The following is a 24857-nucleotide window of genomic DNA, read 5'->3' as shown; positions in this document are numbered from 1 at the left end:
CCATAGAGACTGATAGATATGACAGGTCCCCTACCATAGAGACTGATAGATATGACAGGTCCCTACCATAGAGACTGATAGATATAACAGGGCCCTATCATAGAGACTGATAGATATAACAGGTCCCCTACCATAGAGACTGATAGATAAAACAGGTCCCTACCATAGAGTCTGATAGATAAAACAGGGCCCTACCATAGAGACTGATAGATAAAACAGGGCCCTACCATAGAGTCTGATAGATAAAACAGGGCCCTACCATAGAGACTGATAGATATGACAGATCCCCTACCATAGAGTCTGATAGATATAACAGGTCCCCTACCATAGAGACTGATAGATAAAACAGGTCCCTACCATAGAGTCTGATAGATAAAACAGGGCCCTACCATAGAGACTGATAGATATGACAGATCCCCTACCATAGAGTCTGATAGATATATAAGGTTCCCCACCATATAGATTTATAGATATAACAGGTCCCCTACCATAGAGACTGATAGATATGACAGGTCCCCTACCATAGAGACTGATAGATATAACAGGTCCCCTACCATAGAGACTGATAGATATAACAGGTCCCCTACCATAGAGTCTGATAGATATAACAGGTCCCCTACCATAGAGACTGATAGATATAACAGGTCCCCTACCATAGAGTCTGATAGATATAACAGGTCCCCTACCATAGAGACTGATAGATATAACAGGTCCCCTACCATAGAGTCTGATAGATATAACAGGTCCCCTACCATAGAGACTGATAGATATGACAGGTCCCCTACCATAGAGACTGATAGATATGACAGGTCTCCTACCATAGAGACTGATAGATATGACAGGTCCCCTACCATAGAGACTGATAGATATATAAGGTTCCCCACCATATAGATTTATAGATATAACAGGTCCCCTACCATAGAGTCTGATAGATATAACAGGTCCCCTACCATAGAGACTGATAGATATGACAGGTCCCCTACCATAGAGACTGATAGATATAACAGGTCCCCTACCATAGAGACTGATAGATATAACAGGTCCCCTACCATAGAGACTGATAGATATGGCAGGTCCCCTACCATAGAGACTGATAGATATGACAGGTCCCCTATCATAGAGACTGATAGATATGACAGGTCCCCTACCATAGAGACTGATAGATATGACAGGTCCCCTACCATAGAGACTGATAGATATGACAGGTCCCCTACCATAGAGACTGATAGATATGACAGGTCCCCTACCATAGAGACTGATAGATATAACAGGTCCCCTACCATAGCCAGACTCTCCTTGTACTCTCATCCTCTGGACGTGTAGGTTAGTGGGGATGAACTCCAGCTTCTTCTCTGCTTTCAGAGTACTGGACTTAAAGGAGGGACCTGGAAGAGGAGTAGGATGGATATGTTATGATGATGCCAACTATTGTACTTTTGCATGTTGCTGATGGTCTCTTTCTGATTGTTACTGACGCATTAGTGATATTAAATATTATATTATAGTGCTAACAGTGCTAATGTAGCAGGTTTCTGATATATCTGTAGTGACATGTTGTAGCATGTCATTGCATAGCCCTATAAATTGTACACGAAATTCATAATATTTTAAATAAACTTTAACATTTGGACATTGTCTTTTTTATTTATGTTATGAATATGTTAGATGACCAAATGTAAAAGTTCATATAAAATACTATGAATTTGGCATGCCATTTATAGGGCTAATCATTGCAGTCAGTAGCGACCCATCATTCAGGGCAGGTTGGGCAAAGGCAGCTCCAAAATGCAGGTGTTTCAGCCTATCTCAGTGCTTTCTGTAGTGGTGGGGCAAGCCAGCAGAAAATACGGAGTGGTGCACCGTGATTGGCTCAGTGTTCTGTCACTCATGGGGAAACTACATCACCGCCAAGTCAAGGGGAGAGCTAGAATATTCTAGCCCCTTGGGTGATGCCATAGAGTTACATTAGAAGTACCCATCCAAGAAGGCATAGGGTCAATGGCCACAGATAAAATGACGTCAAATCACTTCATATGTACAATAGCTTTGATTGGGCTGATCATGTTAACATCATACTTTCAGAATCTTAGCTAGCAGTCATCATCATGAATCAAGTCAATCTGCTGGCAAAATCCTTTTTAATCCTTGTCATATGAATATAAATAATGAAGATAAAACGTATCTGTGCTCATCGGCCATTGGACATAAACATTACACAACAAGTTGGAAATCGCAAATTCAACAATTGGAAGGAATCAGTGACAGTGGCGAACTGCAAAAATTGCAAAGCAATCACTAGCCTGCTATTAAGTGGAGTGGCTGTGTGGTCCCAAATCTGGGATTAAGGGTCTCTTTTCCAAGTTTAAAATGATAGACATTCAACATTGGCCATGCTGTCAATGAAGCATGATTTGTGCTGCGCTCAAAACAACTGTTATCTCGTACTGCGAAAATGTGACTTCAGTGAGTTCAAGACAACTGGGAAGTTGGAAATAAACGAGCTCTGACTGGGAAAATACATTTTAAATTCGGAATTGTAAATCCGGCCTCTTTCTAGAGCTACGACCTGAAGATCAATGACGTCATCATGTTTTTTTTCAACCTTGTTTTTTTCTCTCGAGTTCCCAGTTGTTTTGAAAGCACCACAAATCCAGAGAATGACAGAGTTTGATGACAACATTTTCCCACAAAGGACCTCTGCGCCACCTTCCTGTTCAAGTGAGCACATCACAAGGTGAGTCCAAAAATGTATTGTACTGTATTCTACTGCATAAATTATGTAATATACCAGGGAGATATGTATACTGTAGCTAATAAAGTAATACAAAGTGTATGTTGTGTAGTAAACTGTTAGTAGCCCATGTGCCTCACCCTAATAATTTCCTATATTTACGCCTCTTAATTTCACCTACTGTTCTGACTTGGTAGTGCATATGTAGCCTATAACCTGTTTTAGAGAAATGTAATCATCAAATATTGTAAGAGCTTTCATTGTCTGCTAAAATGCCCCCTTTATTTATCCTACAGTTCTGACTTGTTGTACAGGGAGAATAATGTAAGAACAGCCCATGTTTTGAATTCTGTCGCTGTACATTTCAAAAGTGCTGAACAAATAGTTATATTGACTACGTCCGTCCAAGCTCGCTCATTAATGTCTTAATCAAAATAAGGGATTGCCTCTTATCCGCTAGTGCAATAATTTGTACATCTTAATTGTCATTAAAAACCACATTTGTCAGCCATATCAGCTATGTTTTTTAAAAGGCAGTAAATTAGGCTGAATTAACTGTTTCACTGAGACAAGGCTCCCCCCAAGATTTACATGCTAAAATCGCCACTGATTGCGGTGTTGTTAACACTTATACTAACAACACTGATATTAGTAATATGTTTTAAAATGTTTAGGTGCAGTCTAGCAGGATTGGTATGTATTCTGGTATGTTGGTGTAATGTTCTATAAAGTATGGCGCTAACCTTTATATTCGTGTAGGTCGCCAATGGTCTCCTGGTAGGTGAGGATGATGGTCTGGTACTGAGCAATAATCTCCCTCCTCAGGTTTTCCCAACATGGAGACAGCTCCCCCAACTCCTCCAGTTCACACACCCTACACAAACACACACACACACACAAAATAGTACACTGCAAAAGTAAAAATACTCAAAACGCCATTATTGTGTAATGAAACCATATAATGTAATGCACCTAACCTGAGATCTGGTGTTTGAAGGGTGTTTGAATGTAGACCCAATGTAAGTGTTCTGATACACAGAAATTGTTTTAAAACAATATTGTCACGCCCTGACCTTAGTATTCTTTGTTTTCTTTATTATTTTGGTTAGGTCAGGGTGTGACAAGGGTGATTTATGTGTTTCCCTCTTGTCTAGGGGTTTTGTATGTTTATGGGGGTGTTCACCAGTCTCGATGTTATGTATGTCTATGGTTGCCTAGATTGGTTCTCAATTAGAGGCAGCTGTTTATCATTGTCTCTGATTGGAAACCATATTTAGGCAGCCATATTCCTTAGGTTCTCTGTGGGTTATTGTATATGTCTAGTTGCCTGTGTCTGCACTATTATATTATAGCGTCACATTCGTTTTGTTGTTTTTGTAAGTTTGTTTAGTGTTTTCTTCATAAAATAAGTATGTACACACATGCGCCTTGGTCTCCTCCATATAACGAACGTGACAAATATAAGTACAGTCGTGACCAAAAGTTTTGAGAATGACACAAATATACATTTTCACAAAGTCTGCTGCCTCAGTGTCTTTAGATATTTTTGTCAGATGTTACTATGGAATACTGAAGTATAATTACAAGCATTTCATAAGTGTCAAAAGCTTTTATTGACAATTGCATTAAGTTGATGCAAGTATTTGCAGTATTGACCCTTCTTTTTCAAGACCTCTGCAATCCGCCCTGGCATGCTGTCAATTAACTTCTGGGCCACATCCTGACTGATGGCAACCCATTATTGCATAATCGATGCTTGGAGTTTGTCAGAATTTGTGGGTTTTTGTTTGTCCACCCGCCTCTTGAGGATTCACCACAAGTTCTCAATGGGATTAAGGTCTGAAGAGTTTCCTGGCCATGGACCCAAAATATTGATGTTTTGTTCCCCAAGCCACTCAGTTATAACTTTTGCCCTATGGCAAGGTGCTCCATCAAGCTGGAAAAGGCATTGTTTGTCACCAAACTGTTCCTGGATGGTTGGGAGTTGCTCTCGGAGGATGTGTTGGTGCCATTCTTTATTCATGGCTGTGTTCTCAGGCAAAATTGTGAGTGAGCCCACTCCCTTGGCTAAGAAGCAACCCCACACATGAATGGTCTCAGGATGCTTTACTTTTGGCATGACACAGGACTGACTGATGGTAGTGCTCACCTGGTCTTCTCTGGACAAGCTTTTTCCCGGATGCCCCAAACAATCGGAAAGTTGGATTCATCAGAGAAAATGACTTTACCCCAGTCCTCATTAGTCCAATCCCTGTACCTTTTGCAAAATATCAGTCTGTCACTTATGTTTTTCCTGGAGAGAAGTGGCTTCTTTTCTGCCCTTCTTGACACCAGGCCATCCTACAAAAGTCTTTGCCTCACTGTGCGTGCAGCTGCACTCACACCTGCCTGCTGCCATTCCTGAGCAAGCTCTGTACTGGTGGTGCCTCGATCCCGCAGCTGAATCAACTTTAGGAGACGGTCTTGGCGCTTGCTGGACTTTCTTGGGCGCCCTGAAGCCTTCTTCACAACAATTGAACCGATCTCCTTGAAGTTCTTGTGGATCTGATAAATGGTTGATTTAGGTGCAATCTTACTGGCAGCAATATCCTTGCCTGTGAAGCCCTTTTTGTGCAAAGCAATGATGGCGGCACGTGTTTTCCTGCAGGTAACCATGGTTGACAGAGGAAGAACAATGATTCCAAGCACCACCTCCTTTTGAAGCTTCCAGTCTGTTATTCGAACTCAATCAGCATGACAGAGTGATCTCCAGCCTTGTCCACGTCAACACACACACCTGTGTTAACGAGAGAATCACTAACATGATGTCAGCTGGTCCTTTTGTGGCAGGGCTGAAATGTAGTGGAAATGTTTTTTGGGGAATCAGTTCATTTGCATGGCAAAGAGGGACTTTGCAAATAATTGCAATTCTTCTGATCACTCTTCATAACATTCTGGAGTATATGCAAATTGCCATCATACAAACTGAGGCAGCAGACTTTGTGAAATTTTACATTTGTTTCATTCTCAAAGCTTTTGGCCAGCTTCATGAGGTAGTCACACGAAATGCATTTCAATTAACAGGTGTGCCTTGTTAAAAGTACATTTGTGGAATTTCTTTCCTTCTTAATGAATGTGAGCCAATCAGTTGTGCTGTGATAAGGTAGGAGTGGTATACAGAATATTGCCCTGATTGGTAAAAGACGGAGTCCATATTATGGCAAGAACAGCTCAAACAAGCAAAGAGAAATGACAGCACATCATTACTTTAAGCCATGAAGGTCAGTCAATATGGAACATTTCAAGAACTTTGTTTCTTCAAGTGCAGTAGCAAAAACCATGAAGCGCTATGATGAAACTGGCTCTCATGAGGACCGTCCCCAGGAAAGGAAGACGCAGAGTTACCGCTGCTGCAGAGGGTAAGTTCATTAGTTAACTGCACCTCAGATTGCAGCCCAAATAAATGCTTCACAGAGTTCAAGTAAGAGATCTCACATCTCAACATCAACTGATCAGAGAAGACTAAAGGACACCAATAAGAAGAAGAGACTTGCTTGGGCCAAGAAACAACGGTGGAAATCTGTATTTTGGGTCCACATTTTTGGTTCCAACCGCTGTGTCTTTGTAAGATGAACGGATGATCTCTGCATGTGTGGTTCCCACCATGGGGCATGGAGGAGGAAGTGTTATGGTGTAGGGGTGCTTTGCTGGTGATACTGTCAGTGATTTATTTAGAATTCAAGGGACACTTAACCAGCATGGCTACCACAGCATTCTGCAGCGATACACCATCCCATCTGGTTTGCGCTTGTTTTCCATTTGTTTTCCAAGAGGACAATGACCCAAAACACACCTCCAGCCTGTGTAAGGGCTATTTGACCAAGGAGAGTGACGGAGTGCTGCATTGGATGACCTGGCCTCCACAATCACCCGACCTCAACTCAATTGAGATGGTTTGGGATGAGTGGGATGGCAGACTGAAGGAAAAGCCGCCAAAAAGTGCTCAGCATATGTGGGAACTTCTTCAAAACTGTTGGAAAAGCCTTCCTCATGAAACTGGTTGAGAGAATGCCAAGAGTGTGCAAAGCTGTCATCAATGCAAAGGGGGGCTAATTTGAAGAATCTCAAATCTCCAATATATTTTGATTTGTTGATTTGTTTTGGATTACTACATGATTCCATATGTGTTATTCCATAGTTTTTACAATGTAGAAAATAGTAAAAATAAAGAAAAACCCTTGAATGAGTAGGTGTGTCCAAACTTTTGACTGATACTGTATATGCTCCCAGTCCCTGGCAAGGTGTTGCTAAACACTTTATTAAGTGGTTTAATAATAATATAAAAATGGAGCTGGAGGGGATGGCTGCAGTTTTACGGGCTCCTAACTACTTTGCTATTTTGTTTGTTTTTCCGCATTGTTTGTAACTTATTTTGTACATAAAGTTGCTGCTACTGTCTGTTATGACCAAAAAGAGCTTCTGGACATCAGAACAGCAATTACTCACAATCCAACTGGAGGAAGATTTTTTCTTTAATGAGTCAGACGGGAAGAATATACTGCTTTCCGGAGAACAGGCCAAAATCCCCATTATTAGCGTGAAGAAAAGGCAGAGATAACAAGGAAAAGGGTTGGGGTGCCTTGTTAGGATTCGTAGGCGAGTGAGTAATTCGCCATTACCATCTGTTCTATTGGCCAACCTGCAATCACTGGAAAACAAACTCGATGATCTACGGTCGAGACTATCTTACCAACGGGACATTAAACACTGTAATATCTTGTGTTTCACAGAGTCGTGGCTGAACAATGACATGGATAATATAGAGCTGGCTGGGTTTTCCGCGCATTGGGAGAACAGAGAAGCTACATCTGGTAAGACGAGGGGCTGTGGTGTGTATTTGTCAATAACTACTAGTGGGCGATGTCTAATATTAAAGAAGTCTCTAGGTATTGCTTGTCTGAGGTAGAGTACCTCATGATAAGCTGTAGACCACACTATCTACCAAGAGAGTCTCATCTATATCATTTACCACCACAAACCGATGCTGGCACTGAGACCACACTCAACAAGCTATATAAGGCCATAAGCAAACAAGAACATTCTCATCCAGCAGCGGCGCTCCTAGTGGCCGGGGACTGGAATACTGGAAACTTAAATCCATTTTACCACATTTCTACCAGCATGTCACATGTGCAAACAGAGGGGGAAAAAACCTAGACCACCTTTACTCCACACAGAGACGCATACAAAGCTCTCCCTCGCCCTCCATTTGGCGAATCTGACCATAATTATATCCTCCTGATTCCTGCTTACAAGCAAAAACTAAAGCAGGAAGTACCAGTGACTCGCTCAATACGGAAGTTGTAAGATGACACGGATGCTACACTACAGGACTGTTTTGCGAGCACAGACTGGAATATGTTCCGTGATTCATCCAATGGCATTGAGGAGTATAGCCCCTAAGTCAACGGCTTCATCAATAAGTGCATTGACGACGTCATCCCCACAGTGACCATATGTACATATCCCAACCAGAAGCCATGGATTACAGGCAACATCCGCACCAAGCTCAAGGCATTTTCCAGGCCTTATCTTTCAGGAGCGGGACACTAATCCGGACGCTTATATGAAATCCCGCTATGCCCTCAATCGAACCATTAAACAGGCAAAGCTCCAATACAGGACTAAGATTGTATCCTACTACACTGGCTCTGACGCTCGTCGGATGTGGCAGAGCTTGCAAACTATTATGGATTACAAAGGGAAACACAGCCGCAAGCTTCCCAGTTCACGCAAGCCTACCAGACGAGCTAAATGCCTTCTATGCTCGCTTCGAGGCAAGCAACACTGAAGCATGCATGAGAGCACCAGCTGTTCCAGACAACTGTGTGATCACGCCTCAACATTCACAAAGACAGAGCATGCGCAGACCCACTCAGAGAATGTGCAGACCCACTTTTCAACCTCTCCCTGACCGAGTCTGTAATACCTACATGTTTCAAGCAGACCACCATAGTCCCTGTGCCCAAGAATTTGAAGGTAATCTGCCTAAATGACTACCGCCCAGTAGCACTCACATTGGTAGCCATGAAGTTATTTGAAAGGCTGTTCATGGCTCACATCAACACCATCATCCAAGAAATCTTAGACCCGCTCCAATTTGCATACCGCCCCAACATATCCACAGTTGACGCAATCTCAGTCACACTCCACACTGCCCTTTCCCACCTGGACAAAAGGAACTCCTATGTTAGAATGCTGTTCATTGACTACAGCTCAGCATTCAACACCATAGTGCCCACAAAGCTCATCACTAAGCTAAGGACCCTGGGACTAAACACCTCCCTCTACAACTGGATCCTGGACTTCCTGATGGGCCATCCAGGTGATGAGGGTAGGTAAAAACACACCTGCCATGCTGATCCTCAACACAGGGGCCCCTCAGGTGTGCATGCTTAGTCCCCTCCTGTACTCCCTGTTCACCCACGACTCCAACACCATCATTAATTCAGTTTGCTGATGACACAACAGTGGTAGGCCTGATCACCGACAATGATGAGACACCCTATAGGGAGGAGGTCAGAGACCTGGCAGTGTTGTGCCAGGACAAAAACCTCTCCCAAAATGTGAGCAAGACAAAGGAGCTGATCGTGGACAACAGGAAAAGGAGGGCCGAACACACCCCAATTCACATCGAGGGGGCTGTAGTGGAGCGGGTAAAGAGTTTCAAATTCCTTGGTGTCCACATCACCAACAACATATCCTGGTCCAAACTCACCAGGACAGTCGTGAAGAGGGCATGACAACAGCTTTTCCCCCTCAGGAAACTGAAACGATTTGGCATGGGTCCTCAGATCCGCAAAAGGTTATACAGCTGCACCATCGAGAGCATCCTGACCGTTTGCGTCCCATCTGGTATCACCATCTGGCTCGTCATCCGACCGTAAGGCGCTACAGAGGGTAGTGTGTATGGGACAATACATCACTGGGGCCAAGCTTCCTGCCATCCAGGACCTATATACTAGGTGGTGTCAGAGGAAGCCCCCAAAAATTGTCAAAGAATCCAGTCACCTAAGTCATAGACAGTTCTCTCCCCTTCTTTTTACACTGCTGCTACTCGCTGTTTATTATCTATGCATAGTCACTTTACAAATTACCTCGACTAACCTGTACCCCCACACATTGGCTCGGTTCGGTAATCCCTGTATATAGTAGCCTTGTTATTGTTATGTAATTTTATTGTGTTACTTTTTATTTTATTTTGGACTTTAGTTTATTTTGTAAATTCTATTTATTGAACTGTATTGTTGGTTAGGGGCTTGTAAGTAAGCATTTAAGGTTCTATTCTGTTCTATTTGGCGCATGTGACAAATAACATTTAATTTGATTTGATTTGTTACACATGTCATGTAATGCTTAAAAACCTCTCAGGATGATATGTTTTAATACTACCGCAGAGTTAATGTTTCGTCTCCTTCTCCTTGGTGGCAGCTCAGTTGCAATTAGTTTTGGTGTTACAAAGCACTTCATTTTAACAGTGTATAGCAGCGCACCTGACAGCGTCCTCCTCCAGCAGTAGTTTGACAAACTGCCGAGGGATGTGTAGAGAGAGGACACTCTCAGCCATCTGCTCCAGGATACGTAGGTGGTTCCCATCCGTGGTGGGGAAACGGTACATACGAGACATGGTGCCCCCAAACACTGACAACACAGAAAAACACTAGTCAATACATCAATGAATCATTCAAATCATCATTTATTAAATGCATTTATTTGATTTAACCCTTATTTTACCAGGTAAATTGACTGAGAACACATTCCCATTTACAGCAACAACCTGGGGAATAGTTACAGGGGAGAGGAATGAGCCAATTGGAAGCTGGGGATTAGGTGGCCATGATGGTATGAGGGCCAGATTGGGAATATAGCCAGGACACCAGGGTTAACACCCCTACTCTTACAATAAGTGCCATGGGATCTTTAGTGACCACAGAGAGTCAGGACACCCATTTAACATCCCATCCGAAAGACAGTACCTTACACAGGGCAATATCCCCAATTACTGCCCTGGGTCATGGGCATTGGGATCTTTTTTTTTTTTTTTTTTTTAGATCAGAGGAAAGAGTGCCTCCTACTGGCCCTCCAAAACCACTTCCAGCAGCATTTGATCTACCATCCAGTGACCGACCAGGACCAACCCTGCTTAACTTCAAATGCAAGCCAGCAGTGGGATACAGTGTGTCAGTCAGTCATAATTCCTAAATCTGTAAACTCTCTGTATTGTTAGATTCTGGGTTAAACTTGGAACATTGTTATACTAGAGACATGATACATCAGAAGTAATACTATAGTATCTGATGAGTGATAGAGACTGGTTTTGACATCAGAAGTAATACTATAGTATCTGATGAGTGATAGAGACTGGTTTTGACATCAGAAGTAATACTATAGTATCTGATGAGTGATAGAGACTGGTTTTGACATCAGAAGTTAAATGGTTATCTGTAGGAGCCAGATGGCTTTGGAATGTGCTGGGTAGAGGGGAAGCAGTTAAGGGAGTGCTATAGGTGATATGGGTGGAGAACTTTGGATTAGGCATCAAGGGGGTTGAGGTCAGGTCAGGTCACCTTAAGGGAGAAGGAATGGTTTATTACCCCATCACTTCATCTTCCTGTCGAACCATAACAGATGTAAGGGTTGGAGAGAAGGAGGAGTGCATCTAAATTGGAGTATATATACTTGTGTTGGTGGAAACATGTTTTGTCTGAATGCAGCTGTATTGATCTTCTGGGAAGAATTAAACTTGGTTAAAGCTTTCATAATGTCCGTAGAGTTTTTACTCTGAGAATTAGAACCTAAGAGTATGCTATGAATAGAGAAGGACATACATACTATCTCATTTAAACACACACTTAAAGGGTCATTTCAACACTTTCAACAAATGTTCATTATCTCCAGCACAATACCAGTGTCTACATATGTGAAACAGCACATTTCTATGTTTTGTAGAATATAAATAGTTAAAAAGTTCTACCCGATGACATCATCAAAAGTTTAAACATTTTAAAAACAATAATTTTTAACACTGAGAATCATGGTGACGTGGGAATCAACTCAAATCAAATTTGATTTGTTACACGCACTGAATACAACTGGTGTAGACTTTAATATGAAATGCTTGCTTACAAGTCCTTCACAACGATGCAGTCTTAAAATATAAATAAAATAGTAACACAGAGAAATAAAATAAAATACACAAGAATGGCACTACATACAGGAAGTATCAGTACCAGATCAATGTGCAGAGGTACAAGGTATTTGAGATAGATATGTAAATGAAAGCAAGCTAAAGTGACTAGGCATCAGGATATATAATAATAATAATAGTAAAATAAAGAACAGTAGCAGCAGCAAATGAGTGTAAATGTGTGTGTGTGTGAGTGTAATGTGTATGTACAGTGTCGTGAAAAAGTATTTGCCCCTTTCTAATTTGTTCTATTTTTGCATATTTAGGATACTGAATGTTATCAGATCTTCAACCGAAACCTAATATTAGATCAAGGGAACCTGAATGAAAAAATACACAACAATTACATACTTATTTAATTTACTTCATTAACAAAGTTATACAACATCCAATGCCCCTGTGTGAAAAAGTAATTGCCCCCTGCCAGTGATGTACTGGACCCTCCGAACCACCCTCTGTAGAGCTTTGAGATCAACGGCAGCGCATTTGCCATACCAAGCGGTGATGCAGCCAGTCAAGATGCTCTTGATGGTGCAGCTGTAGGACTTTTTAAGGATCTGAGGGCTCATGCCCAATCTTTTCAGCCTCCTGAGGGGGAAGAGGTGCTGCCGTGCCCGCTTCACGGCTGTGGGGGGTGTATGTGGACCATGTTAAGTCCTTAGTGATGTGGACGCCAAGGAAAGCTCTCGACCCACTCCACAACAGCCCCGTTGATGTGGATGGCGGCGTGCTCTCCCCTCTTTCTCCTATAGTCTACGATCAGTTCCTTGGTCTTACTGACGTTGAGGGAGAGGTTGTTGTCCTGACACCACACTGCTAAGTCTCTGACCTCCTCCCTGTAGGCTGACTCATCGTTGTCGGTGATCAGGCCTACCACCGCCATATCGGCAGCAAACTTGATGATGGTGTTGTAGTCAGGCATGGCCACGCAGTCGTGGGTGAACAGGGAGTACGGGAGGGGACTGAGCAAATTGGAGTGGGTCTACAGTAAGGTTTCTGGGATGATGGCGTCGATGTGTATCATGACCAGTCTTTCAAAGCACTTCATAATTACAGATGTGAGTGCTGAAGGGCGATAGTAATTTAGACAGGTTATCTTGGAGCTCTTGGGAACAGGGACAATGGTGATCAGTTTAAAATATGTTGGGATTACAGACTGGTGTAACGGATGTGAAACGGCTAGCTTAGTTAGCGGTGCACGCTAAATAGCGTTTCAATCGGTGACGTCACTTGCTCTGAGACCTTGAAGTAGTAATTCCCATTGCTCTGCAAGGGTCGCGGCTTTTGTGGAGTGATGGGTAACGATGCTTCGTGGGTGACTGTTGTTGATGTGTGCAGAGGGTCCCTGGTTCACGCCCGGGTATGGACGAGGGGGCGGTCTAAAGTTATACTGTTACATTGATGCTGTTGACCCGGATCACTGGTTGCTGCGGAAAAGGAGGAGGTCAAAAGGGGGGTGAGTGTAACGGATGTGAAACGGCTAGCTTAGTTAGCGGTGCGTGCTAAATAGCGTTTCAATCGGTGATGTCACTTGCTCTGAGACCTTGAAGTAGTAGTTCCCCTTGCGATGGGTAACGATGCTTCGTGGGTGACTGTTGTTGATGTGTGCAGAGGGTCCCTGGTTCGTGCGAGGGGACGGTCTAAAGTTATACTGTTACACTGGCATGAGGACAGATTGAACATGTCTGTGAAAATGTCTCAATCAAGAAAATACCCTCCCTCTGGCTAGAAACTCATTCCCCGATTTGAAAATTGCATTTTTTAAATTAAATTTGACTTTTAATCCTACTCTGTGATGTCACAGAGAAGCATTTTTTAGGACCTTTGTTTTCTTTTTAACCACAGATTATAGAAATGTGCTGTTTTCACATACACTGTTTTGGTGCTGGAGATAATAAATATGAGGTTGAAAAGTGGCGGAATTGCCCTTTCAGACCAACACACACTTGCCAATAGAGAAACACACGCTGACACACACTGGAACACACACTCACCAGCCTTCAGCAGTGTGTCTTTGCACAGAGACGCAGACTTGGCCCTGATGTTCACGGACTCAGTCAGGCTATCATCCACTGGAAGAACCATCTGAGAAACACAAAAGGAACAGACATCTTCATTGTGTGATTCATCCTGGATGCCCTTCACCTGAACAGTAACCTGAACCGACTGGCTGAATTTCTACCATGTGGATTTAATCTTTCTCCTTGTCCTTCTTGAAAGCAGTTTGGTTGTCCCTAGCTTGCCTCGGGCAGTGATCTGAACACAGACAGGTAAGCCAGAAAAGTGCCAAATATAATCCAACAATCATTTAACAAAGTAGGTCTACAGTACATACTCTGTGGTCCATCTTCAAACAAATCAGATAATATGGATATTACTAAGTTTTGACCTTACGGTCTTCCTTCCTCAGTAAGATCCAGACCAGGCCACTCACCCTGCCATTGATGGTGTCCTGCCGGGCGACAGGGGCTCTCTGCTCCCTCCTCTCCTCTATCTGCCAGGCGATGATGGTGATGTTGCCCATGCGCTCATTCTCCGCTGACCTGGGGACAGACAGTAATAGGTGTCTCTACAGTACTTAGGCTCTTATGCCCATACCCGGCCCTACTATTTAACAATAGCTGAGGATGTATGTGGAGGTTGTGTGAGTGTGTGTGTATATGTGTGTATGTGTGTGTGTGTTACCTGAGGGTTAGGTGGAGTCTGTGGTGCTTGTCCTGCAGCAGCTCCTTCACAGGGAACATGGCTGACCCCAGCAGGTACATCTGGGAGTAGAGTGTTTGATTAGTTTGGGGTTGAAGAGTTAGGAAGGTTGTGAGGTTTTGGGCAGTTGACTCTAGTGGGGGAGTTGGAGTAGTTTTTGAGGGTGAAATTTCGTACCGTGCCCTGGGAGCGGTCCTTGACGTCATACACAGATAGCTTAACCTGGGTCTGCTGAGTGATCAGAGAGTCCTGGAAGAACGCTATACTGCTCAGATAGATAGGATTACTAGTACCCTAGAGAGAGAGAGAGAGAGAGAGCGAGAGAGAGAGAGAGAGTTGCAAGACCACTCCTTCACTAAAACATACTTATCAGTAAAAATAAATATTGTACTTTCAATGACTGTGATATGTGGTTGTTTATCCACCTTAGTTGAATTCACTGACTGTAAGTCGCTCTGGATAAGAGTCTGCTAAATGACCAAAAAGCACACTGGGAATTATTATTGGCCTTTTTTGGGGGGCAGAGCTCATCCAGCATGCTTTACAAGTGTTCATTTTACATTTACATTTAGGTCATTTAGCCAGCACTCTTATCACACCCTAGTGCCATCAGCCTTCTGATACCAATGCATGGTTAAAGGGGGCCACAAAATTGTGAACCACTATAAAGAATGGTATAGAAAAGTTACACAATACATTAGAATGTAGTTCAGAAGTAATTCAATACTGCCCATCTCTGGGTGTGGTTCTACCTCTATGATCTCTGTCTGAGCATGTTTGGTCCAGAAGGCCTGGGGAGGAGTGGTACAGCTGACCGCCACAAAGCTGGTCGGTTTACGGTCCAATGCTGGGGTGATCAGCTCACTGCACGCTGGGGGTACAACAGGGAAGTGAACATTAAAGGAAAAATCTGTCATCTCAATCCTGGCCCTAAAATAGGGATGGGGCTGGGGAAATGTAATTGGTTACCTTTCTCAAATTCATAGTCAGAGTAATACAAGTAACTTTTTTCGTGTTATGATAAGTAAGACTGTTGTAATAAACTAATAAGGCATTTATAAGCTTTATTCTTCAAGAATCAATGGGTACTGTTTAGGGTTTCCATTTGACCGGCAACATTTTAATTGACTGGACATTTAAAACATTTACCGGATCCATATGCATTGGGTGCGTAACCTGATTAGGGCGTCCTCCCACAGTGCTCAGAATGACATAAATCAAATTTAGAATATGGTAATTCATATTAACAGAACATGCAAGTTGAGGATGCAACGATGTGCGGCCCTTCTTACCGAATTCTTAAGTGCACTTTGAAAATGTTAGACTAAAATCAAATCAAACTTTATTTGTCACATGCGCCGAATACAACAAGTGTAGACCTTACCATGAAATGTTTACTTACAAGCCCTTAACCAACAGTGCAGTTCAAGAAGAGTTAAGAAAATATTTCCCAAATAGACTAAAGTAAAACAATAATAATAAAAAGTAACAAAAATTAATAACAATAATGAGGCTATATATAGCGGGTACCAGTACCGAGTCAGTGTGCGGGGTACAGGTTAGTAATTTGTACATGTAGGTAGGGGTGAAGTGACTTTGTATAGATAATAAACAGTCAGTAGCAGCAGTGTAAAAAGGGAGGGGGGTCAATGTAAATAGTCCGGTGGCGATTTTATTAATTGTTCAGCAGTTTTATGGCTTGGGGGTAGAAGCTGTTGAGGAGCCTTTTGGCCCTAGACTTGACGTTCCGGTACCGCTTGCCTTGCGGTAGCAGAGAAAACAGTCTAAAACTTGGGTGAATGGAGTCTCTGACAAATTGATGGGCTTTCCTCTGACACCACCTATTATTTTGGTCCTGGGTGGCAGTAAACTTGGCCCCAGTGATGTACTGGGCCATACGCACTACCCTCTGAAGTGCCTTATGGTCAGATACCGAGCAGTTGCCATACCAGGCGGTGATGCAACCGGTCAGGATGCTCTCGATGGTGCAGCTGTAGAACCTTATGAGGACCTGGGGACCAATGCCAAATCTATTAAGTCTCCTGAGGGGGAAAAGGTTTTGTTGTGCCCTCTTCACGACTGATAGTTCATTGGTGATGAACCACAGTCCACAATCAGCTCCTTTGTCTTAATCACATTAAAATACACCTCTGCTGTCTTCAACCAGGATCTCAGCGATCACTGCCTCATTGCCTGCGTGCATAATGGGTCCGCGGTCAAACGACCATCCCTCATCAATATCACGCTCCCTACAACATTTCAACGAGCAAGCCTTTCTAATCGACCTGGCCCGGGTATCCTGGAAGGATATTGACCTCATCCCATCAGTAGAGGATGCCTGGCTTCTCTTTAAAAATTATTTCCTCGCCATCTTAAATTAGCATGTCCCGTTCAAAAAATGTAGAACTAAGAAGACATGCCTCGTAATATGTATTAGAACATTCAGGCCTCTTTCTAGAGCGCCGACTTTCCTACCTGAAGATCACTGACATCACGATTTGACCTTGTATTTTTCAGACTTTACAGTTGTCTTGAAAGCACCACAAGATGTTGCAGCAGCAGCTATTGCGCTGTCTGACAGCGTGTGATAAATAAGATAGCCTACATAACAAATATACTGTACACGCGCCAATTTAATTCCATTAAATCATGCAAATTAACCTATAGACCGATAAGCATGACCAGTCAAATATATTTCTGTCGACTGGTATTTCCATCAATGAATAGGCTAAAAAGCATAATTTCGTAATGGGACGCTGACAATTGACCAGCGGCAATTTCATTTATGGGCTTTTCAATATTTTAACTGGACAAAAGCCGGCTATTAACCGCTAACAGAAACCCTGGTACTGTTATGAATATCAAAGACAATTGAACCAGAGTGAGAAGGACTTCAGCAACATCACTCACCCAGGCTGAACTCCAGCACTGGCTCATCTGGGTCCTGACTGTTACCTACAAGAACACAAGATGTTATTATATATTTTTTACAACTACAGCGACAAACAAGGCAACTTTATGCACATACTTATTTTCAGTGGGCAAACATACAGCAATACTGTTACTATGGTAACTATGGGGCGGCAGGGTAGCCTAGTGGTTAGAGCGTTGGACTAGTAACCGGAAGGTTGCGAACCCCCGAGCTGACAAGGTACAAATCTGTCGTTCTGCTCCTGAACAGGCAGTTGACCCACTGTTCCTAGGCCGTCATTGAAAATAAGAATTTGTTCTTAACTGACTTGCCTGGTTAAATAAAGGTAAAATAAAAAATAAAACATGGCCCTTACCTGCCAGAGTCAGCCCCATTATCTCAGCCGAGAGGTCAAAGGTGTTAGCCCGGTACACGGACCATGGCCGGTGACGCGGGCTAGCCTTCCCCTTCCCCGACATCATGTCTGGGGGTTAAGGGTCAGGGGGTCAGGGGGTAAGGGAGGTTGGAGAACGGGATTAGAGTAGAGGGGTGGAGGGGGTTAAGAACAAATACCACACGTCCTTCTCACACACACACACACTCTCTGCAGATCAGATCCCTATGTGTGTTTTGGAAGGATCCTTTCCTGTGTGATTATCTCTTCAGTCTCTGGACTCTTAGTGTGGAGCTGTAGGGAGAGAGAGAGAATGACAACAAAGGTATTAGCCACGTCAACATAGAAAATGAATAGATGGAGTGGACACACACTTCACCTGATCTTTATTTGATATCTACATTACTCTTCTCAGTTGAATTAAGCAGGTATTGTTATGCTGGTGATGCACATACACTGTAGCTAAGGAGTGTCATGAATAATGGCAATGAAACCCAGCTGCATCTCCTATGTGCAATTCTAGTCAATTCTACATCTACATATGTCAGGTCCATAATTGTTGGCACTCTTGATAAAGATTAACAAAAAAGACAGTATAAAATAAGCTATGTTGCATGCTCCAAAATGGGTTTATTATATTATTTTATACTAACAAAATTGCTCAGAGAACAAGTCATTTAAAAAACATCTAGGGCTCCAGGACCAGTGGAAGCAAAATAGCCCATAACATCAAATATCCACAACCATATTTTACTGTAGGTATGAGGTACTTTTCTACATACAGTTGAAGTCGGAAATGTACATACACTTAGGTTGGAGTCATTAAAACTATTTTTTCAACTACAACCACAAATTTCTTGTTAATTTAAAACTTCTTATGGCTGCAGGGGCAGTATTGAGTAGCTTGGATGAAAGGCGCCCAGAGTAAACTGCCTGCTCCTCAGTCCCAGTTGCTAATATATGCATATTATTATTCATATTGGATAGAAAACAACTTTCTAAAACTGTTTGAATGATGTCTGTGAGTATAACACAACTCATATGGCAGGCAAAAACCTGAGAAGAAATCCAAACAGGAAGTGGGAAATCTGAGGTTAGTCGATTTTCAAAACAGCCCCTATTGAATACACAATGGGATATTGGTTATGTTGCACTTCCTAAGGCTTCCATTAGATGTCAACCGTCTTTAGAAACGTGTTTGAGGATTCTACTGTGAAGTGGGACCGAATGAGAGAGGAATGAGTCAGAGGTTTGCCAGCAGTCACGCGCTGGTCACTTCCTAGCTAGCTGCGTTCCTTTGCTTTTCTGAAGACAAAGGAATTCTCCGGTTGGAATATTATTGAAGTTTTATTTTAAAAACATCCTAAAGATTGATTCCATACATTGTTTGACAGGGAGGGACTGGTGCACTTCACAAAATAGATGGCATCATGAGGGAGGGAAAATTATGTGGATATATTGAAGCAACATCTCAAGACATCAGTCAGGAAGTTAAAGCTTGGTCCCTGACCTCAATCCAATAGAAAATTTGTGGGCAGAACTGAAAAAGTATGTGCGAGCAAGGAGGCCTACAAACCTGATGCCGTTACACCAGCTCTGTCAGGAAGAATGGGACAAAATTCACCCAACTTATTGTGGAAAGCTTTAAAGGCAACGCTACCAAATACTAATTGAGTGTATGTAAACTTCTGACCCACTGGGAATGTGATGAAAGAAATAAAAGCGGAATTAAATCATTCTCTCTACTATTATTCTGACATTTCACATTCTTAAAATAAAGTAGTGATCCTAACTGACAAAAGACATAGCATTTTTACTAGGATTAAATGTCAGGAATTGTGAAAAACTGAGTTTAAATGTATTTGGCTAAGGTGTATGTAAACTTCCGACTTCAACTGTATGCTTCCATTTTCCACGCCAAACTCACCATTGGTGTGCGTGGCCAAAGAGCTCTATTTTCATGACATCTGACCATAGTGTTGGTTCCAATCCAAGTGCCAATGCCGTTTATCAAACTCCACACATACCAGTGGTGGATTTAGCGTTGAAAAACGGAAGCATATGCAGAAAAATATCTCAAAGCTACGATAAAATATGGTGGTGCATCTTTGATGTTATGGGGCTATTTTGCTTCCACTGGTCCTGTTGCCCTGACACTTGGCCGCAAGTGGATCTTTCAGCAAGACAATAACCCCACGCATTAATCAAAATCCACAAATAAATGCTTAATTGACTACAAAATGTCATTTTGCAATGGCATTTCAGTCACAGGACTTGAACCCCATTGAAAACCTGTGGTTTGAATTGAAGAGGAAACCATAACAGCAGACGAAGGATATCAAGGATTTGGGAAGATTCTGTACGGAGCTAAAGTATAAGATCCCTCCCGTCGTGTTTTCCAATCTCATAAAATATTTTAGAAAAAGGCTCAGTGTCATTATCCTCAGAAGGTGACGGTGCCAGAGTATTGAAAACTGGGGTGCCAATCATTTTGACCCCTATCTTTTTAGTTACTTGTTTAACACAAACTTGTTCTCTGAGCAATTGTATTAGTATAAAATAATATCATGTCCCAATTTTTTGAGCATACAATATATCTCACTATTTCTATAATTTATTTATACAAATATTGAGTTATACGCTGAGTGTACAAAACATTAGGTACACCTGCTCTTTCCATGACAGATGAAAGCTATGATCCCTTATTGACGCCACCTGTTAAATCCACTTCAATCAGTGTAGATAAAGGGGAGGACACAGGTTAAAGAAAGATTTTCAAGCCTTGAGACATGGATTGTGTATGTGTGACATTCAGAGGGTAAATGGGCAAGACAAAACATTTTAGAGCATTTGAACGGGGTATGGTAGTACTGTAGGTGCCAGGCGCACTGGTTTGAGTGTGTCAAGTGTCGCAACACTGCTGGGTTTTTCACGCCCAACAGTTTACCGTGTGTGTCAAGAATAGTCCACCACCCAAAGGACATCCACAGCCAACTTGACACAACTGTGGGAAGCACTGGAGTCAACATGGGACAGCATCCCTATGGAACGCTTTCGACATCTTGTAAAGTTCATGCCCGAGGAATTGAGGCTGTTCTGAGGGCTATAAAAAGTATTTTTGCTAATCTTTATCAAGGGTGCCAATAATTATGGACTTGACTGTACTTGCCTTTAAGTAGTCTTACATTTATACTTAAAAGTTGACTTTCCATTCCGGTCTCAGTTGGTGCTCCTCTATAATTCTTGATTCCTAACAACACATTGAAATATTCAACAGCTCGGAGACAGGGATGACAACCAAGAAAACTTCCGCTTTCATGAACTGATGGGAGAGTTGAGTGTGATCCAGAAAACTCCAAACTCCAGAGCCTGGGGGGACAGCGAATGTGTGTGAAGTGCTAGGTATCTTTGGATATTCCAAAAGGAAAGCATCTGACAACAGTGAGTGAAAGGTAGAAGATGAGGTACACCGTGATGGATAATCTGTGCAGAGTGGCGACTGATTTCTATTCAAATCAAAGGGCTTCATTGGCATGGGAAACGTGTTAACATTAAAAAGCAAGTGGAATAAATAATAAACAAGTAATAAATCATCAGAAAATGTTATTTTACAGCTATGTAAGGTGTTGTAACAATGTGGAAATTGTTGTAGTACAAAAGGGAAAATAAATAGACAGATAAATATAGTTTATATTCACAATGGTGTTTGTGCTTCACTGGTTGCCCATTTCTTGAAGCAACAGGTCACAAATCTTGCTGCTGTGATGGCACACTGTGGTATTTCACCCAGTAGATATGGGAGTTTATCAACATGTGATTTGTTTTAGATGTCTTTGTGGATCTATGTAATCTGAGGGAAATATGTGTCTCTAATATGGTCATACATTTCGAAGGAGATTAGGAAGTGTAGCTCAGTTTCCACCTCATTTTGTGGGCAATGTGCACATATCCTGTCTTCTCTTGAGAGCCAGGTCTGCACATAGTCAAAGCTTTCCTTAATATTGGGTCAGTCACAGTGGTCAGGTATTCAGGTACTCTCTGTTTAGGGCCAAGTCACATTCCAGTTTGCTTTGTTTTTTGCTAATTCTTTCCAATGTGTCAAGTAATGATCTTTTTGTTTTCTCATGATTTGGTTGGGTCTAATTGCATTGCTGTCCTGGGGCTCTGTAGGGTCTGTTTGTGTTTGTGCACAGAGCCCCAGGACCAGCTTCCTGAGTCGATTATTCTATAGGTTCATCTCTCTGTAGGTGATTGCTTTGTTATGGAAGGTTTGGGAATCACTTCCTTTTAAGTGTTTGAAGAATTTAACAGCTCTTTTCTGAATTTTGATAATTAGTGGGTATTGTCCTAATTTTGCTCTGCGTGCATTATTTGGTATTTGGTATTATTCTGTTATTTCTGTACTGTTTTAGTGTTTCACCATAGTGAAGGCCCAGGTTTTCTTGGTTGGATGGGTTTCTCAATTCTCTTTCCTAGGTTTTTGCTTTCTTCATCAAACCAAGTTGTCTAAAAATGGATTTAATTTGTTGTTGCAAATTGTTTTTTGGAAGGTTTCTACACCACCCTGCTTCCATCTACAGCGTTTTTTAATAGTAGGCAGCTATTCCGGCTTTGATTTTGCATGATTCAGTATTGCACTGTTCAGTAGACTGAGATTTTGCTGGGATCTGATAGGGGTGTCAGTGTGCTGACTGAGAATGCTCTGAGAGACTCTGGGTTGAGGTCAGTGATAAAGTAATCTACAGTGTTACTGCCAAGGGATGAGCTGTAGGTGTACCTACTGTAGTAGTCCCCTCGAAGTCTACCATTGACTATGTACAGACACAGTGTGCGACTGTCTGCAAAAAGTGCTAACATATGTAGTGGGGAGAGGCTGAGTTAGGGGGAAAGTAAATCAACACTTCATCTTTTGTGTCAAAGAACTACTGGTGCTTGTCTAATTCTCATTATTTTGCCCAGCAATAGTTTACAGACAAAGATAGCACACACGGCGCACAACTGCATGCATGCACGAACGCTCACACACACACACACACACTTTTCCCCCAAATCAGCCTCTCCCCACAGCATATGTTAGTATTTTTTTGTGGGATCTCCACTGAATAAGATAAATCTGCCTTCAGTTTTTGAATAACCTAAAGAACTCCCTGCGTCTTGATTCCATTGTGCCGCTGGGCTGTACAAATGTATTGTTATGGGGGGGGTGTTCATGTTGAATTTGGCACCATTGAAAATGAGACCCTGGTCTCAATGGGCTCCCATAATGAAATAAAAGTCAAATAAAATAAATAACACACACACATCCCAGTTTGCATGGTCCTAGCCAGGGAGAACACCTGCTACACACAGCATGAAAAGCAGGCCAAGCTCCCAGAATGCTTTGCTTCATTGCTCCTTCCTCCCTCTTGGCATTAGCCCTGTTTCAAAAAATAGGATGGTTCCTGGAGGTAATAACAGATCATCTGACTGGATAGATGAAAGGAATTGGACACTGCTTTCACTTCTTGTTTACCATCAGATCAGTGAGTACTTCAAGGAAGGAAGGTGTCTTTTTTAAGTATCGGAAGAATGAAATCCCTACCAGAAATACAATACTTATTTCTATACTGAGTTGAGCTTGCCAGTTCCTTATTCTACACTAACATGGTATATATAAGGAGCTCTGTTTCTATGTATAAATATGTGTATTAATGACCGTTCTCTCACCTCTAATTGAGTGTGCATATTTGCATCCAATATGAATTTTGTCACAGAGGTGCTTACTGCTGCAGCAGCTACACCTAGACAACTGAATGAAAACAGGAAACAGGAAACTCACTCTGTCGCCTTGCCTAACTGTCAAACACAAACGTACAACCATGTCCTCCTGGTCACAGACCAGGGGGGGAACTGTGACACTCTCTCTCTCTCCCCCTTTGACCTCAGAGTTGTTTTCAGGGCAGAAGAGCCCTCACAAGGCTTTCATTTGATTTGCTTATTGCATAACCCTGTACAATCACATCAGTTTAAAAACAACTCTGTTTCCTTCTCTCTGCTCTCTCTCGATCCCTTTCTTACAAAATGATCTCCCACACTCTCACCTCTCTTCTCTGCAGTATTGTTAACAGCTGATCAATTCGGTTCTGTTACACAACACACACACCACTTCTGATTTCAGCAAGACAGAAGAGGCAGAACGGAGTGGTGGAGGAATAGGAACCATAAACTGACAAGTAGAAGATTTTTACAGACAGGGGGAAGGCATTTTGATGACAACACTGAGTGACAACTGTCACTTGAGTCAGAATCACAGAGCACAGCCATGGAGGTGCTGTCTTGCTTAGCAAAGAGGGTTTAAAGTACGGTGACACAAGCAATATGACTAACCTTGTCTACTTCTTACTGATATGCAGAGACACAGCAACACATCAAGGATGTGATACATTTTAGGTAGAGAGTAAATTCCAAAATCCACTGCTCAACAAATTAATTTTTTATTTAATTTAACTAGGCAAGTCAGTTAAGAGCAAATTCTTATTTACAATGACGGCCTAGGAACAGTGGGTTATCTGCCTTGTTCAGAGGCAGAATGACAGATTTTTACCTTGTCAGCTCGGGGATTCAATCTTGCAACCTTTCAGTTACTAGTCCAACGCTCTAACCACTAGGCAACCTGCCACCCCAACTTAACAGCTTTTCTTTTTCTAGAATAGAGGCAGCCGATAATAAAATAATGAAAAGATAACATAACATAATAAAAGAAGTGAACATGAAAAATATGAGAGACAGAGAGTGAAGATAAAAAGAGAAAGGAAAGAGTAGAAAAGAGAAAGTAGTGAGAAGTACTTCTGAGAACTAATCTAACCTGAAAGGATTTTGAGCTCGCCCTGAGAGCAAACGTTTTCCTTTCCTG

The 24857-nt window shown here is 42.2% G+C and overlaps 1 protein-coding gene across 7 annotated transcripts in view; it reads right to left on the bottom strand.

The window, feature by feature from the left end:
• inpp4aa (inositol polyphosphate-4-phosphatase type I Aa) overlaps positions 1 to 24857 on the bottom strand; it is a 50235-nt gene that overhangs the window by 17375 nt on the left and 8003 nt on the right. For 5 of the 7 annotated variants that reach the window (XM_052522195.1, XM_052522201.1, XM_052522198.1 and 2 more), the window contains exons 2-11: positions 17948 to 18259; positions 17571 to 17615; positions 15413 to 15531; positions 14838 to 14954; positions 14643 to 14722; positions 14392 to 14500; positions 13952 to 14042; positions 10264 to 10411; positions 3475 to 3605; positions 1281 to 1385 (exon numbers count right to left, since the gene is read on the bottom strand). In XM_052522195.1, coding sequence (XP_052378155.1) covers positions 1281 to 1385; positions 3475 to 3605; positions 10264 to 10411; positions 13952 to 14042; positions 14392 to 14500; positions 14643 to 14722; positions 14838 to 14954; positions 15413 to 15531; positions 17571 to 17615; positions 17948 to 18053 — 1051 coding nt within the window. In that variant the 5' untranslated portion in view covers positions 18054 to 18259. Of the gene's footprint in view, positions 1 to 1280; positions 1386 to 3474; positions 3606 to 10263; positions 10412 to 13951; positions 14043 to 14391; positions 14501 to 14642; positions 14723 to 14837; positions 14955 to 15412; positions 15532 to 17570; positions 17616 to 17947; positions 18260 to 21150; positions 21335 to 24857 lie in introns of all 7 variants that reach the window. The other 2 variants (XM_052522196.1, XM_052522197.1) reach the window with 2 other exon arrangements.

This window comes from Oncorhynchus keta, chromosome 7, assembly GCF_023373465.1.
Source record: "Oncorhynchus keta strain PuntledgeMale-10-30-2019 chromosome 7, Oket_V2, whole genome shotgun sequence".
Taxonomy (NCBI): Eukaryota; Metazoa; Chordata; class Actinopteri; order Salmoniformes; family Salmonidae; genus Oncorhynchus; species Oncorhynchus keta.
This window is presented reverse-complemented; position numbering and strand designations above follow the sequence as displayed.